This window comes from Salmo salar, chromosome ssa09, assembly GCF_905237065.1.
Source record: "Salmo salar chromosome ssa09, Ssal_v3.1, whole genome shotgun sequence".
In the NCBI taxonomy this organism is placed as follows: Eukaryota; Metazoa; Chordata; class Actinopteri; order Salmoniformes; family Salmonidae; genus Salmo; species Salmo salar.
Window position 1 is genome coordinate 5,460,582 of NC_059450.1, and position 16,436 is coordinate 5,477,017.

Sequence of the window (16,436 nt, forward strand, 5' to 3'; positions counted from 1 at the left end):
ATTTTCAAGCAGATTTAAGTTAGAACTGTAACTCGGCCACTCAGGAACATTCACTGTCTTCTTCAACTCCAGTGTAGATTTGGCCTTGTGTTTTAAGTTATTGTCCTGCTGAAAGGTGAATTCTTCTCCCAACGTCTGGTGGAAAGCAGTCTGAACCAGGTGTTCTGCTAGGATTTTTCCTGTGCTTAGCTCCGTTCCGTATCTATTTTATCCTGAAAAATGTCCCAGTTAACGATTACAAGCATACCCATAACATGACGCATCCACCACTATGCTTGAAAATATGGAGAGTAGTACTCAGTAATGTTTTGTATTGGGTTTCCCCAAACATAACATTGAGGACAATCAGGGGAGAAGGTCCTTGATCAGGAAGGTGACCAAACATAACATTGAGGACAAAAATACTGCACATTTTTTGCAGTATTACTTTAGTGCCTTGTTGCAAACAGGATGCATGTTTTGGAATATTTGTATTCTGTACAGGCTTCCTTCTTTTCACTCAGTCATTTAGTTTAGTATTGTGGAGTAACTACAATGTTGATCCATCCTCAGTTTTCTCCTATCACAGACATTAAACTCTGTTATTGTTTTAAAGTCACCATTGTCCTCATCGTGAAATCCCTGAGCAGTTTCCTTACTCTCCGGCAACAAAGTTAGGAAGGACACCTGTGTCTTTGTAGTGACTGGGTGTATTGATATGTATTTATTTCTGATCCAAAGTGTAATTAATGTTAAATTCCTGGTTTAAGTTTCCCTATATTTCTGTTATTACGGTGCTATTACTCTGTTATTAGTGCACCTGCGCGGGTGTCTCACTGTTGCTGGGCCTGAGTGCAATGGCAATGTATTTTGGAAATGCGGTTTAGTAAATGTTGTTAAACTGAAACCTAGTCGTTGTCATAACTTCATCATGCTCAAAGGTATATTCAATGTCTATTTTTATTATTATTATTTAAAAAATGTACCCATCTACAAATACAGTGCATTCGGAAAGTATTCTAACCCCTTGACTTTTTCCACATTTTAAGTTACAGCCTTATTCTAAAATGGATGAAGACTTTTTCCCCCTCATCAATCTACACACAATACCCCATGATGACAAAGCAAAAAAAATTTTTTTAAATGTTTGTACATTTATATATAAAAAAAAAAAAATGAAACATCACATTTACAGTATTCAGACCCTTTACTCAGTACTTTGTTGAAACGTCTTTGGCAGCGATTATAGCCTCGAGTCTTCTTGGGTATGATGCTACAACCTTGGCACACCTCTATTTGGGGAGTTTCTCCCATTCTTCTCTGCGGATCCTCTCAAGCTCTGTCAGGTTGGATGGGGAGCGTTGCTGCACAGCTATTTTCAGGTCTCTCCAGAGATGTTCGATCGGGTTCAAGTCCGGGCTCTGGCTCGGCCTCTCCTGCTTTGTCTTGGCTGTGTGCTTAGGGTTCTTTGTCCTGTTAGAAGCTGAACCTTCGCCCCTGTCTGAGGTCCTGATTGCTCTGGAGCAGGTTTTCATCAAGGATCTTGCTGTACTTTGCTCCGTTAATCTTTCCCTTGATCCTGACTAGTCTCCCAGTCCCTGCCGCTGAAAAGATCCACACAGCATGACGCTGCCACCACTAGAGGTCGATCAATTATGATTTTTCAACGCCGATACCGATTATTGGAGGACCAAACAAAGCCGATTTAAGTTCCTTGCTCAGAACATGAGAACATATGAAAGCTGGTGGTTCCTTTTAACATGCGTCTTCAATATTCCCAGGTAAGAAGTTTTAGGTTGTAGGAATTATAGGACTATTTCTCTCTGCGATTTGTATTTCATATACCTTTGACTATTGGATGTTCTTATAGGCACTTTAGTATTGCCAGTGTAACAGCATAGCTTCTGTCCCTCTCCTCGCTCTTACCTGGGCTCGAACCAGGAACACATCGACAACATCCACCCTAGAAGCAGCGTTACCCATGCAGAGCAAGGGGAACAACTACTCCAAGTCTCAGAGCGAGTGACGTTTGAAACGCTATTAGCATGCACCCCGCTAACTAGCTAGCCATTTCACATCGGTTATACCAGCCTAATCTCGGGAGTTGATAGGCTTGAAGTCATAAACAGCGCAATGCTTGAAGTATTGCGAAGAGCTGCTGGCAAACGCACGAAAGTGCTGTTTGAATGAATGCCTATGAGCCTGCTGGTGCCTACCATTGCGCAGTCAGACTGCTCTATCAAATCATAGACTTAATTATAACATAATAACACACAGAAATACGAGCCTTAGGTCATTAATATGGTCGAATCCGGAAACGATCATCTCCAAAACAAAACGTTTATTCTTTCAGTGAAATACCGAACCGTTCCGTATTTTATCTAACGAGTGGCATCCATAAGTCTAAATATTCCTGTTACATTGCACAACCTTCAATGTTATGTCATAATTACGTAAAATTCTGGCAAATTAGTTCGCAACGAGCTAGGCGGCCCAAACTGTTGCATATACACTGACTCTGCGTGCAATGAACGCAAGAGAAGTGACACAATTTCACCTGGTTAAATTGCCTGCTAACCTGGATTTATTTTAGCTAAATATGCCGCTTTAAAAATATATACTTGTGTATTGATTTTTAAGAAAGGCATTGATGTTTATGGTTAGGTACACATTGGAGCAACGACAGTCCTTTTTTGCGAATGCGCACCGCATCGACTATATGCAACGCAGGACATGCTAGATAAACTAGTAATATCATCAACCATGTGTAGTTAACTAGTGATTATGATTGATTGATTGTTTTTTATAAGATAAGTTCAATGCTAGCTAGCAACTTACCTTGGCTTCTTACTGCATTCGCGTAACAGGCAGGCTCCTCATGGAGTGCAATGTAAAGCAGGTGGTTAGAGCGTTGGACTAGTTAACCGTAAGGTTGCATCCCCAAGCTGACAAGGTAAAAATCTGTCGTTCTGCCCCTGAACAAGGCAGTTAACCCACCGTTCCTAGGCCGTCATTGAAAATAAGAATGTGTTCACAACTTTAAAAAAAATAATTGTTATTGTTATGAAAACTTGAAATCAGCCCTAATTAATCGGCCATTACGATTAATCGGTCAACCTCTAGCCACCACCATGCTTCACCGTAGGGATGTTCCAGGTTTCCTCCAGACGTTACGCTTGGCATTCAATCCAAATGGTTATCTTAATTTCATCAGACCAGAGAATCTTGTTTCTCATGGTCTGATAGTCCTTTAGGTGCGTTTTGGCAAACTCCCAAGTGTGCTGTCATGTGCCTTTTTACTGAGGAGTGGCTTCCATCTGGCCACTCTTCCAAAAGGCCTGATTGGTGGAGTGCTGCAGAGATGATTGTCCTTCTTGAAGCTTCTCCCATCTACACAGAGAAACTCTGGAGCTCTGTTAGTGACCATCGGGTTCTTGGTCACCTCCGTGACCCCTGTCCAAGGCTCTTGTCCCCCGATTGTTTTGTTTGGTCAGGCGGCCAGCTCTAGGAAAAGATTTGGTGGTTGCAAACTTCTTCCATTTAAGAATGATGGAGGCCACTGTGTTCTTGGGGAACTTCAATGCTACAGAAATGTTTTGGTTCCATTCCCCAGATCTGTCTTGACACAATCCTGACTCAATGCTCTCCAGACAATTCCTTCGACCTCATGGCTTGGTTTTTGCTCTGACGTGCACGGTCTTGAATCTGTGTTTGAAATTCACTGCTCAACTGAGGGACCCAACAGATCATTTTATGTGTGGGGTACAGAGATGAGGTAGTTATTCAAAATCTTGTTGAACACTATTATTGCGTCCATGCAACTTATTATGCGACTTGTTAAGCACATTTTTACTCCTGAACTTATTTAGGCTTGCCATAACAAAGGGGTTGAATACTTATTGCCATTTCAGCTTTTCATTTTTTATCCATTTTTTATTTCATTTTTTATTAATTTCTAAAAACTTTATTCCACTTTGACATCATGGGGTATTGTGTGTTTTGCCACTGGCCTACAATCTAAATTTAATCCATTTTAAATTCAGGCTGTAACACAAGAACATTTGGGGGGGAAAATCAAGGCGTGTAAATACTTTCTGAAGGCACTATATGAAAGTGATGTTTTTTGTTTGTTTACCAGTCAATGTTTCCCTTCACGTCCTCACATGCTCGCCATTTACCCTTAACTCTGCCCTCCACCTTCCCTCCTCCTCTCCAGGTGATCACCAAGGCAGAGATGATTGAGTACTATGACGTGAGCGGCTGCTACGTGCTGCGACCCTGGTCCTACTCTATCTGGGAGTCTATCAAGGAGTTCTTTGACCGCGAGATCAAGAAGCTGGGTGTGGAGAACTGCTACTTCCCCATGTTCGTCTCGCAGGCTGCCCTGGAGAAAGAGAAGTCCCACATAGCTGATTTTGCCCCAGAGGTGTGTGTGTGTGGGGGGGTGGTGATCAAATCAAATCAAATGTATTTATATAGCCCTTCTTACATCAGCTGATATCTCAAAGTGCAGTACAGAAACCCAGCCTAAAACCCCAAACAGCAAGCAATGCAGGTGTAGAAGCACGGGGTGATGGGTGTTCCTGACATCTTGTGGTGAGATGTGGTATCAGTGTGTATCGAGCCCTATTGGAAATCCTGGTCCTCGCTTCTCCAGTGATTTGTGTGTGTGAGACCACCATTTTGTCTTTTTGGAATGCTCAAGAAGATCTCCTTTTAAATGATTTGACACATTTGTAGTTAACTGTGTTTGTGTCTTCTGGCCTCAGGTCGCCTGGGTAACACGGTCAGGGAACACTGAGCTTGCCGAGCCCATCGCTGTCCGACCCACTAGCGAAACTGGTAAGAGACACACACCTTCCCACCTTCTGTCAGTCCGTAAGGTAAAACTTGATGCATTGAATTTCCAGATGATTTTCTCTGTCTCAAAAGCTTTATTGTATGGGTGTATATCATGACACAACTGCTATATTTTTATCCATGACGCTCACCACTTCTACCCGGTCTCTCTTTCATACATTTCTAAATGTACTAATTGACATTGACCCATAGGGTATGCAGATTTTCATACCGTCATATAGTTTCTGTACCTTGCCTGGGTAGACGGTAATCCCGAATGTGCACACAAGGGGCACCCTACTAACCCATGTGTTCTTCCTCTCTTCTTTTTACAGTGATGTACCCTGCCTACGCCAAATGGGTCCAGTCCCACAGAGACCTACCTATCAAACTCAACCAGTGGTGCAATGTTGTGGTTAGTGTCCACTCCACTAATGATAATTGTCATATTCACCATCATCGTTGGGGTCAATTCCAGAAAAAAAATCTAAATGGAAGAGCCCAAACGTACTTAAAATGGAAGACGCCCAACCATGTCGTGTTTCCACTGTCTTTTGCATGGCAGAACCTTTTAGGATAACTTAACAGAATGTAGCCAGAGTTTTACTCCTTCTCTCGTTTTCTCATTTATTTTTTTTTTTCATTTTCTTCCTCAGAGGTGGGAGTTCAAGCACCCCCAGCCCTTCCTAAGGACCAGAGAGTTCCTGTGGCAGGAAGGACACACGGCTTTTGCCACCAAAGAGGAGGCCGCGGAAGAGGTAACAAGGTCAATTTATTTTCAACTGTCCTTGAGACTAGTTCTTACTTTTCTGTCTTGAATGTTGAGTTTGGACTTGTCATGTCTGAGGAGTGCATTCAAACAATGCAGCAGCTGGGCCAGCCACCCTTTGATCAGTCAGTATCAGGCAGCTGGTGTTCTCATTTGCTTGTAGCCTACAAGCGTGTAGGCTACTCTACTGTATTGTAAATATGTATAAGCAGTAAAATATAATTATAATTTACATAGACAACGGAAGTGGCTTAATCTGCTTGATCTCTTGCTGTGCGAACACTTACCTGGAAATGTTGACCATCAGCAACTATAGGATTAATTCGCCATCAAAAGATTGCAATAGTAAATTTAACATCCAGTAGGAAAGCACTTAGCCCGCTAGCAACTCTGCAAAGTTTGCAAGTAAGTGCATGAATGTTTATTTGGCTGTAGCCTAATCACCCACCTATTTGCAAGCAATGTGTGTGTGGAACTAACATAATCTGTTTGCTAGCCAGCTAGCTAGCTTGCTTCACCTACCAGTAGTAGACAGAGCTGGCTTTCGTTATTATTATCCGCTCAACTAGCAAGAAAATATTCTCAATCCCTTGCTGAATGAAAATCGCCCACAATTCCAATTTTCATTTAGAAGTTCAAGCTAGCAACATCAAATCCTGCGCATCATCAGCTGTTGCACACAGACAGACGCACAGACAGATTTACAGCCAGGAGTCAATATTATTAACCGTTACAACATGCATTTGTCAGCTAAATTAACTTTTATTCTTTATCACTCTAATTGAAACTGAGTCTCGTTTGTAATTCTAGGGATATAGCTAGATGTATTGTTGAGTGTTGCTGTAGTCGTGGATGGATCAGAAGAAAAGAGAGCGTGCAACAGAGAAATTATCAATTTGCCTATGTGTCATAATTACTTGGAGAAATCTGACCTGCAATTTGTGAACAAAGCTACTGCACTTATCATTCATAAAACCGTCATTTTAATCACTTTGAAGTGACCCAAATGGCAAATGAATCTTTCATCTATACATTTAGAGATGTATAAAACCAGAAGAAAGTGACATATTTGGGACTTGTCTGGCTTTAATGTTTTGGTGTAAGTTGAATTAGGCACAGCTCAAGTATTTGAAAGTTTACGGTTTTGTTAACCTCTTGGGGCTATGTGGGACGCTAGCGTGCCACCCGTGGTGCACCCTATCAACAGCAGGTGCATTTCAAGAGCGGCAAATTTGAAACCAAATAAATGTCAAAATTCAAATTTTTCAAACATACAACTATCTTACACCCTTTGAAAGATAAACATCTCCTTAATCTAACCACGTTGTCCAATTTTCAAAAAGGTTTTACGGCAAAAGCATAAAGTTAGATTATGTTAGGAGAGTACATTGACAATAGCTGTGTGTAATGTTTTGTCAATTCAAAGACAGGCGTCACCAAAACCATAAAACCAGCTAAAATGATGCACTAACCTTTGACAATCTCCATCAGATGACACTCCTAGGACATTATGTTTGACAATGCATGCATTTTTAGTTCTATCAAGTTCATATTTATATCCAAAAACAGCGTTTTACTATGGCGTTGATGTTCAGGAAATCGTTTCCCTTCAATAACCGGCAGTCAAGTCAGCACCACAAATTAAATAATTAAAATTAGAAAACATTGGTAAAATATTATATTGTCATTTAAAGAATTATAGATTTACATCTCTTGAACGCAATCGACTTGCCAGATTTAAAAATAACCTTACTGGGAAATCACACTTTGCAATAATCTGAGCACTGCGCCCAGAAAAATACGCTTTGCGATACAGACAAACGGCCATGTTGGAGAGATCTAAAATCGAAAATACTATGTAAATAATCCATTACCTTTGATTCTCTTCATCAGATGTCACTTCCAGGAATCCCAGGTCCATAACGAATGTAGTTTTGTTCAAAAAAGCTCATCATTTATGTCCAAAAAGCTCCGTGTTGTTAGCACATGATCTAAGCCCGCCGGACTTCACTTCATGAACGAGGGGAAAAAATATATTTACGTTCGTTCAAACATGTCAAACGTTGTATAGCATAAATCATTAGTGCCCTTTTTAACCAGAACATGAATAATATTCAAGGTGGACGAATGCATTCTCTTTTAAAACGAATTGGAACGAGGGTACCCAACATGACCTCGCGCGCCAGAGTCTAATCGGCCATCACCGTTCCAAGGCTCTTGTTCGGTCAGATCTCATAGTAGAAGATTCAAAAGACTTTGTAAAGGCTGGTGACATCTAGTGGAAGCAATAGGAAGTGCCAAAACATTAATCAGACCCTGTGTGTTTCAATGGCATAGGCTTAAAGGTAATTCAACACATCAGGTATCCACTTCCTGTCAGAAAATGTCTCAGGGTTTTGCCTGCCAAATGAGTTCTGTTATACTCACAGACACCATTCAAACAGTTTTAGAAACTTTAGGGTGTTTTCTATCCATATATAATAAGTATATGCATATTCTAGTTACTGGGTAGGATTAGTAACCAGATTAAATCGGGTACGTTTTTTTATCCAGCCGTGAAAATACTGCCCCCTAGCCCCAACAAGTTAAAGTCAGTGTTTCCTTTGCACTGGCCAAAATGGCTGCCACAGTTTACCTGTAGTTCATGGGCCCTGCAGCTTTTTTTACATGGATTCTGGGGATACATTTGTACTACATACAATCAGGCTGAATATGGTACGATAAGTTTGTCAGCTAGTTAGTACCTACCAGTTTCAGGACATTATTCTCCCTAACATACCCTTTGAACCCCCCCCCCCCCTTTAGTCTTTTAATAAATACGGACTCATCTTCTCCCTGTCTGTGTGCATGTGTCCAGGTGTTACAGATCCTTGACTTGTATGCACGGGTCTACGAGGAGCTGATGGCCATCCCTGTGGTAAAGGGCAGAAAGACAGAGAAGGAGAAGTTTGCAGGGGGAGACTACACTACCACCGTGGAGGCCTTCATCTCTGCCAGTGGCAGAGCCATCCAGGTACACTTATAGGCTGCTGCCATATTTGGATTTTGTACCACAAAATTCCGGATTGAGACAGTAGTTGTTTAATGGCAGTAGGTGTAAGCAAAATGTAGGAAGGTCCTATAAAATTGCCATAAGTGCTTATATCCATCACGTTCATTCAGACATTAATTGAATTAAGCCCATCTCAAGTATTTGAAAGTCTGCAGCCTTGTCAAATTCAGTGCTTCCTTTATAATGGAACGCACTGGCCAAAATGTCTGCCACAGTGAACCTGTAGTTAATGGGCCTCACATCCCATTTTCCATGGATGATGGGGATACATTTGTACTACGAACAACAGGGCCTATTCGTTGATTTCATATTTTTTCCTAGCCCTTTGTAAGCAATCTATAGGAAGTTCTCCTAAAATGGCTAGAGCCTTCAACAGTTCTTGCCCATGGTTAGTTCTGACCCAAGGGGAAGAGGCCTAATAGAAGACGAGGGGAAACTTGGCCTCTTAGCCGAAAAACCAAACCAGTCACTAGCTTCTAATGTAGTTTTAGAAAGCACAGTGAAATCAAATCAAATGTATTTATATAGCCCTTCGTACATCAGCTGATATCTCAAAGTGCTGTACAGAAACCCAGCCTAAAACCCCAAACGGCAAGCAATGCATGTGAAAGAAGCACGGTGGCTAGGAAAAACTCCCTAGGAAAAACTCCCTAGAAAGGCCAAAACCTAGGAAGAAACCTAGAGACGAACCAGGCTATGAGGGGTGGCCAGTCCTCTTCTGGCTGTGCCGGGTGGATATTATAACAGAACATGGTCAAGATGTTAAAATATTCATAAATGACACTCTCTATCAGCAAAACAACCTCTTAGGCACACTTTTATTGATGCTTAAGTAAATGTTTCCTCTTCCTCTCAGGGTGCCACCACCTTTCTATCATTAATTCATCTGAATGTAAAAATATGAATTAAAAAAAAATATAAAAAAAAAACATTTTTTAAATGGTTCTCTTTCTCTCAGGGTGCCACATCCCACCACCTGGGCCAAAACTTCTCCCGGATGTTTAACATCGAGTTCGAGGACCCCAGGAAGCCGGGCGAGAAGCAGCTAGCCTACCAGAACTCGTGGGGCATCACCACCCGCACTATCGGCGTGCTCACCATGGTACATGGGGACAACATGGGCCTGGTGCTGCCCCCCAGAGTTGCCTGTCTCCAGGTATGTTTTGATTTACATTTTGATTCCACCTTTATTTTAACAGGAAAGTCAGTTAATAACGACATCCTGGCAAAAGGTATAGAATTTCACCTTTTATTGGCCCTAGTCAAATTATGTTCTCCTGCTCTTCTCTTCCAGGTGATCATCATCCCGTGTGGCATCACAGCCTCCCTGCCTGAGGCTGAGAAGGAGTCTCTGCTGGCCCAGTGCTCCAAGTACCTGGCCCGGCTGCAGCGGGGAGAGACCCGGGTAAAGGCCGACCTCCGAGACAATTACTCTCCCGGCTGGAAGTTCAACCACTGGGAACTCAAGGTAAAACCACCACTTGGTCTTGTGTGGCTCAGTTTGTAAGAACTGGCTCCACAATGTCAGGGTCGTGGGTTCGGTTGTCACTGGAGTCATACACTAAACATTTTGCAGTCACTGTACTGTGTCTCTTTGGATAAAAGTAGATCTTCAACGGTGTTTATTATTATTATTATTATTAGTATTATTATTATTGTTGTTGTAATACTCCCCAGAACCCTTTCTAGGGGCATTAGAAAGTTTGCAGCCTTGTCTCATTCAGTTCTTCCTCTAAAATGGACCGCACTGGGCAAAATGGCTGCCACAGTTCATGGGCCCCATGTAACTTTTCCATGGATGTTGGGGATAAATTTGTACTACTGACAATTGGTTGATTTCAGGGATAAACTTCTCGTCAGTCCAATCGAAACGAAATGTCTGCATCTCTATCCTCTCTCTCTCCTTCACTTTCTTTCTTGCTCTCCATCCTTCCCTCTCTCCACCCCTCCTTCCATCCCTCTCTCTCAGGGCGTGCCCATTCGCCTTGAGGTGGGTCCTAAGGACCTGAAGCAGGGTCAGTGTGTGGCTGTGAGGAGAGACACCGGGGAGAAGATCACCCTGCCCGAGGCAGACACAGAGAAGAGACTCATACAGCTACTGGAGGACATCCAGGCCAACCTCTTCAAGAGGTATGCGTATGCTGATCCACACACACACCTACTGGAGGAAATCAAGGCCAACCTCTTGGTAACACCCACAATCCCTCTCATTCTCTCTCTCTCGCGCTCTCTGAGCTACTGCACAGGTGCTAACGTGCACGCGCACGCACACACACACCTGTTAAATAGTGTGACTAATATGCCTCCTCTTCCTCTGTGTTGCAGGGCATCGGACGACCTGAACAAACACATGGTGGTAGCAGACTCTATGGAACAGTTCCAGAAAGACCTGGACCAGGGCAGGGTGTGTTACGTTGAAGTTTGTTTCTGTTAGATCCGATCATCAGATGAATCGTTTCCATGTCTGGCTGGCTTAAGTAATATAAACGAACTGACTTAAAAAAAAAAATGTATGTTGATAACCACAGATTGTCCAGATCCCCTTCTGTGGAGGCATCGAGTGTGAAGACTGGATCAAGAAGACCACTGCCAAGTAAGACTCACTCAAGTACCATTCAATGACTGGGATGCATGCTAACATTCACTGACTATACCAAACATTAGGAACACCTTCACATCAAGATGCGTTTTCTGCTCTAAGTGAAGTGTTACCAAATGTGGAATGAAGTTGATAAAATCGGTCACCTCCCTAGCCCCTCTGTCTCTCCCCAGGGACCAGGATCTGGAGCCCGGTGCCCCCTCCATGGGTGCAAAGAGCCTGTGTATCCCCTTCAAGCCCCTCAAGCCCCTGCAGCCGGGTCAGATGTGCGTCAGCGGCAAGGAGGCCGCCCAGTATTACACCCTGTTTGGCCGCAGCTACTAAATACAGTCTTAAGTGGCTTCCTCTCCTCGATCTGGGATATGAGAAAGAAGCGGATAGGTGAAAGAAAATACTTGTGAACAAAGATTTGTTTTCACCTATCATGCGCTTTCGAATCAGCAGAGATGGAGAAGAGACGAGGAGATGAAGTCTCTTTAGACTATTGAGATACACCCAGAGTCAACACCTTGTAGTGTGTTCCTTTCCTTTTGACCCTAACCTTGCAATGGTGGCCCAACCCCTCAAGATTGACAAGACACTCTCCATAGTCAGCTATTTTCTCCCACTAGCCCCAAATGTAACAAAAATGACTTTCTTTATACCCAATGACACAATCTTTATATTTTTGTCCCTTTCTCACTCCCACCCTACCTTATCTCAGGACCTTTTCCAGGTAGAAAGATGACATGGTACTCAGGCAAGATGTTTCAGTATCTCCCCACTAACTGAACTGATATCGTAGCTATTTGGGGTGTACTATAGGTGGGTGGTGAGGGTTGACCCCTGGAGGTTATAGCCACTAGCCACATTTGTCCCCAGTACAAACTCATAGGAATACTGCAACAACATGGAATAAGGAACTATCACATACATGTAATTACCTGTACTCTTGAGTTCATCTAACGCAATTCTAAAACTTTTCTACAATAAAAGGATTCTGAAATTCCACTGTATAGGCATTATCATTTGAGAGCTTTTTTTATCTGTACATTATCTGCACTTAATCTGTAAAGGGGCGGATTGTGTTGATGATCGTCCAAGCGAGTGCACACATCAGGAGGAAGAGGGACTTGTTCAGGTGCGGCTAGGACAGAAATACTTGTTTTATGTTCAGGTGTGGAAAAGTGAAACTGTCCACTTGCCCAGTTTTTATTCACATTACAAATGAATCGGTGATTCCAAAGTCAGGCAATCAATTGAGTTTTATTTTACTACTGTAGGCTACAGTAATTTTTACCTCAATATAATTGATGTGTAACATCATGCACAATGATGTGCCAAATATATGATTTACTGTGTTGTTATATATCAGGTATTTCCAAACTGGGGTACCCGCAATGCCGTCGGGGGTAAGCCAAATAAAAAGAAGATTCACATTTAAAAATATATTTTTTTATTTGAATAGTTCTTCACATTTTCAAACAGCCCAATTATATTTTCCAACGGGGCTATACATTTGGGTGAGTTTTTTTTTCTCGCCTGAATAGCCTTGTTTCCCTGTCAAAAATAAAATTAAACCATCTAGTGTAGAGCGAAATAACAACACAATGTCAAATACAAGTAGCCTAGTCAAATAATTAACATCCAATCACATTAACTGTTACTCTCACGGGAATTCCACTAACGGTACGTATGTAGCCAAACGTAGCCACTGCTCATTCCGTTTGCTCGAAAATTGATAAATGATTTAAAAAAAAGTAGGCCCGCGTCCGTAGACACATACCAGCTCTACTGCTACTACCTGCAGAATATAAAAATACCTGCATCTGTCGACGACACAAGTTGTTCTGCTTCCACGAGCGCATCCACTGCTAGCATCAGTAATTCTAAATGTGTTGTTAGCCCAGCTAGCATGGACACTGACAGTTGTGAATCTGATGCAGCTGAAGAGCTACTGCTCCCCTTACCCGGAAAAGCACCGAACAACAGGTGGGGACGTTGGACAATCGAAGAGGCGCAAATATGATGAGAAATAAACTCAGCAAAAAAAGCAACGTCCTCTCACTGTCATCTGTGTTTATTTTCAGCAAACTTAACATGTGTAAATAGTATGAACATAAGATTCAACAACTGAGACAAACTGAACAAGTTCCACAGACGTGGCCACCAGTTGCATTAAGTACTCCTCATGGACTGAATCATGGATCTCCTCCTCATGGACTGCACCAGATTTGCCAGTTCTTGCTGTGAGATGTTACCCCACTCTCCCACCAAGGCACCTGCAAGTTCCCAGACATTTCTGGTGGGGGCGGCCCTGTCCCTAGCCCTCACCTTCCTATCCAACAGGTCCCAGATGTGATCCAGGCTCTTCGCTGGCCTTGGCAGAACACTGATATTCCTGTCTTGCAGGAAATCACGCACAGAACGAGCAGTATGGCTGGTGGCATTGTCATGCTGGAGGGTCATGTCAGGATGAGCCTGCAGGAAGGGTACCACATGAGGGAGGAGGATGTCTTCCCTGTAACGCACAGCGTTGAGATTGCCTGCAATGACAACAAGCTCAGTCTGATGATGCTGTGACACACCGCCCCAGACCATGATGGACCCTCTACCTCCAAATCGATCCCGCTCCAGAGTACAGGCCTTGGTGTAACGCTCATTCCTTCAACGATAAACGCGAATGCGACCGTCACCCCCGGTGAGACAAAACCGCGACTCGTCAGTGAAGAGCACTTTTTGCCAGTCCTGTCTGGTCCAGCGACGGTGGGCTTGTGCCCATAGGCGACGTTGCCAGTGAGGACCTGCCTTACAACAGGCCTACAAGCCCTCAGTCTAGCCTCTCTCAGCCTATTGCGAACAGTCTGAGCACTGATGGAGTGATTGTGCGTTCCTGGTGTAACTCGGGCAGTTGTTGTTGCCATCCTGTACTTGTCCCGCAGGTGTGATGTTCGGATGTACCGATCCTGTGCAGGTGTTGTTACACGTGGTCTGCCACTGCAAGGACGATCAGCTGTTCGTCCGGTCTCCCTGTAGCGCTGTCTTATGCGTCTCACAGTACGTACATTGCAATTTATTGCCCTGGCCCCATCTGCAGTCCTCATGCCTCCTTGCAGCATGCCAAAGGCACAGTCACGCAGATGAGCAGGGACCCTGGGCATCTTTCTTTTGGTGTTTTTCAGAGTCAGTAGAAAGGCTTCTTTAGTGTCCTAAGTTTTCATAACTGACCTTAATTGCCTACCATCTGTAAGGTGTTTGTGTCTTAACGACAGTTCCACAGGTGCATGTTCATTAATTGTTTATGGTTCATTGAACAAGCATGGGAAACAGTGTTTAAACCCTGTGAAGTTATTTGGAGATTTTTAGGTCCTAAAAAAGGGATGTTTATTTTTTTGCTGAGTTTATAGACTACGTTTACTAGTTAAATATAAAATACTCCCTTGGCCTAATCAGACTTACAATATTAGAGATACATAGGCCTAAATTACTTGCACTGCTGTCTCAGTGTCTGATCCTCCAACATAGCTGCATAGCAATAAACAGATCCGTCCTCTGTTAGCTAGCTGATCAACTTCATGATTAAGTAATGATAGTATTTAACCTTGTTAACGTGTACTGAATGGCATCAAGTCCAGGATTATCGGAGAGTAGAAGCCGAGTGCAGTCATTTAGTCTGTTTGCAGCAGATAAGGAAGTTCCTTCTCTCCATCTTCAGTTGTGGTGTTGTAGCATCAAACTGACTGAACACTGATTATTGAAAGGAGGAGCTTGGGAAATTGGCAGTTAAATTCGCGTGTGTAGGTGTATATTTAGCAGCTGTAGGCGTTTAATTTGACGTGTGCAGGACCGCTTGCAGCCGTTAATTTAGCACATGTTGGACCGCCTGCCAGCACATTTGCGCGAGCTTATTTGACGTGTGTCGGTGTTAACTTAGCGCGTGAAGATGTTAATTTAGCGCCTGCACCTGATTACTTTACGTAGCATAAAAAATATTGCGTTTTGACCACGTGCTTTTTGACCCAAATGGCGTTCCATAGTTAACACGCGTGCAAGCAGTTGCTCCCGATGCCACTTGGGTACACTGCAGCATCCACCGAGAGGCTCTTGCTGCCAAGGGAATGCCTGACAGCTTGAAAGACATTTTGGTCACTACAGTGAAAATGGTTAACTTTGTTAGAGCAAGGCCCCTGAACTTTCGTGTATTTTCTACACTATGGATTGATATGGGCAGCGACCATGTAACGGTTTTAAAACACACAGAAGTGCGCTGGTTATCAAAGGGAAATTGAGAGACGAGATTAGTTCTTTTATTTTTTTTACTGACCATCATTTTCACTTGTCTGACCGCTTGTATGATGACAAGTTTCTCACACGACTGGCCTATCTGAGTGTTTTTTCTCGCCTGAATGATCTGAATCTAGGATTACCGGGACTGTCCAACTATATTCAATGTGTGGGACAAAATTGAGGCTATGATTAAGAAGATGGAGCTCTTCTCTGTCTGCATTAACAAGGACAACACACAGGTCTTTCCATCATTTGTATGATTTTTTTGTTGTTGTGTGCAAATGAACTCAAGCTTACCGACAATGTCAAATGTGATATAGCGAAGCACCTGAGTGAGTTGGGTGAGCAATTAAGCAGGTACTTTCCCGAAACGGATGACACAAACAACTGGACTTGGTATCCCTTTCATGCCCTGCCTCCAGTCCACTTACCGATATTTGAACAAGAGAGCCTCATTGAAATTGCAACAAGTGGTTCTGTGAAAATTGAATTTAATCAGAAGCCACTGCCAGATTTCTGGATTGGGCTGCGCTCAGAGTATCCTGCATTGGCAAATTGCGCTGTTAAGACACTGATGCCCTTTGCAACCACATACCTATGCGAGAGTGGATTCTAGGCCCTCATTAGCATGAAAACTAAATACGGGCACAGAAAAGGATGTGTGTGGGAAAGGATTTAAGCCAGACTCTCCAATACAACCCAACAATGCAGAGTTATGTGCATCCTTTCAAGCACACCCTTCTCATTAACCTGGGGTGAGTTATTCACAATTTGATGAACAAATAAAGTTTTATATGTAAGTTGGCTAAATGAAGAGCAAAATTATTGATTATTATTTGTGCTCTGGTCCTATAAGAGCTTTGTTACTTCCCAAGAGCTGGGTCGTGACAACTCACACTCATTCTTGTGTTTCATAAATGTGTTGTGTGTGG

The 16,436-nt window shown here is 42.9% G+C and overlaps 1 protein-coding gene, 1 non-coding gene and 2 pseudogenes across 2 annotated transcripts in view; all 4 read left to right on the forward strand.

The window, feature by feature from the left end:
* Nucleotides 1-12,228, forward strand: part of eprs1 (glutamyl-prolyl-tRNA synthetase 1) — an 88,025-nt gene extending 75,797 nt beyond the window's left edge. The window contains exons 24-34 of the mRNA XM_014209991.2: nt 4,196-4,405; nt 4,749-4,821; nt 5,154-5,233; nt 5,475-5,576; nt 8,445-8,600; nt 9,598-9,795; nt 9,934-10,107; nt 10,609-10,769; nt 10,965-11,043; nt 11,168-11,232; nt 11,412-12,228. Of these exons, the coding sequence (XP_014065466.2) occupies nt 4,196-4,405; nt 4,749-4,821; nt 5,154-5,233; nt 5,475-5,576; nt 8,445-8,600; nt 9,598-9,795; nt 9,934-10,107; nt 10,609-10,769; nt 10,965-11,043; nt 11,168-11,232; nt 11,412-11,562 (1,449 nt within the window). The 3' untranslated portion in view covers nt 11,563-12,228. The remainder of the gene's footprint in view (nt 1-4,195; nt 4,406-4,748; nt 4,822-5,153; nt 5,234-5,474; nt 5,577-8,444; nt 8,601-9,597; nt 9,796-9,933; nt 10,108-10,608; nt 10,770-10,964; nt 11,044-11,167; nt 11,233-11,411) is intronic.
* On the forward strand, nt 8,164-8,290 carry LOC123724177 (uncharacterized; annotated as a pseudogene).
* LOC123724175 (small nucleolar RNA SNORA5) lies at nt 8,790-8,927 on the forward strand. Its single transcript, XR_006756855.1, has one exon. It is a non-coding gene; the product is annotated as a small nucleolar RNA SNORA5 (small nucleolar RNA).
* LOC123724176 (uncharacterized) lies at nt 10,344-10,469 on the forward strand (annotated as a pseudogene).
* Nucleotides 12,229-16,436: the final 4,208 nt, after the last annotated feature.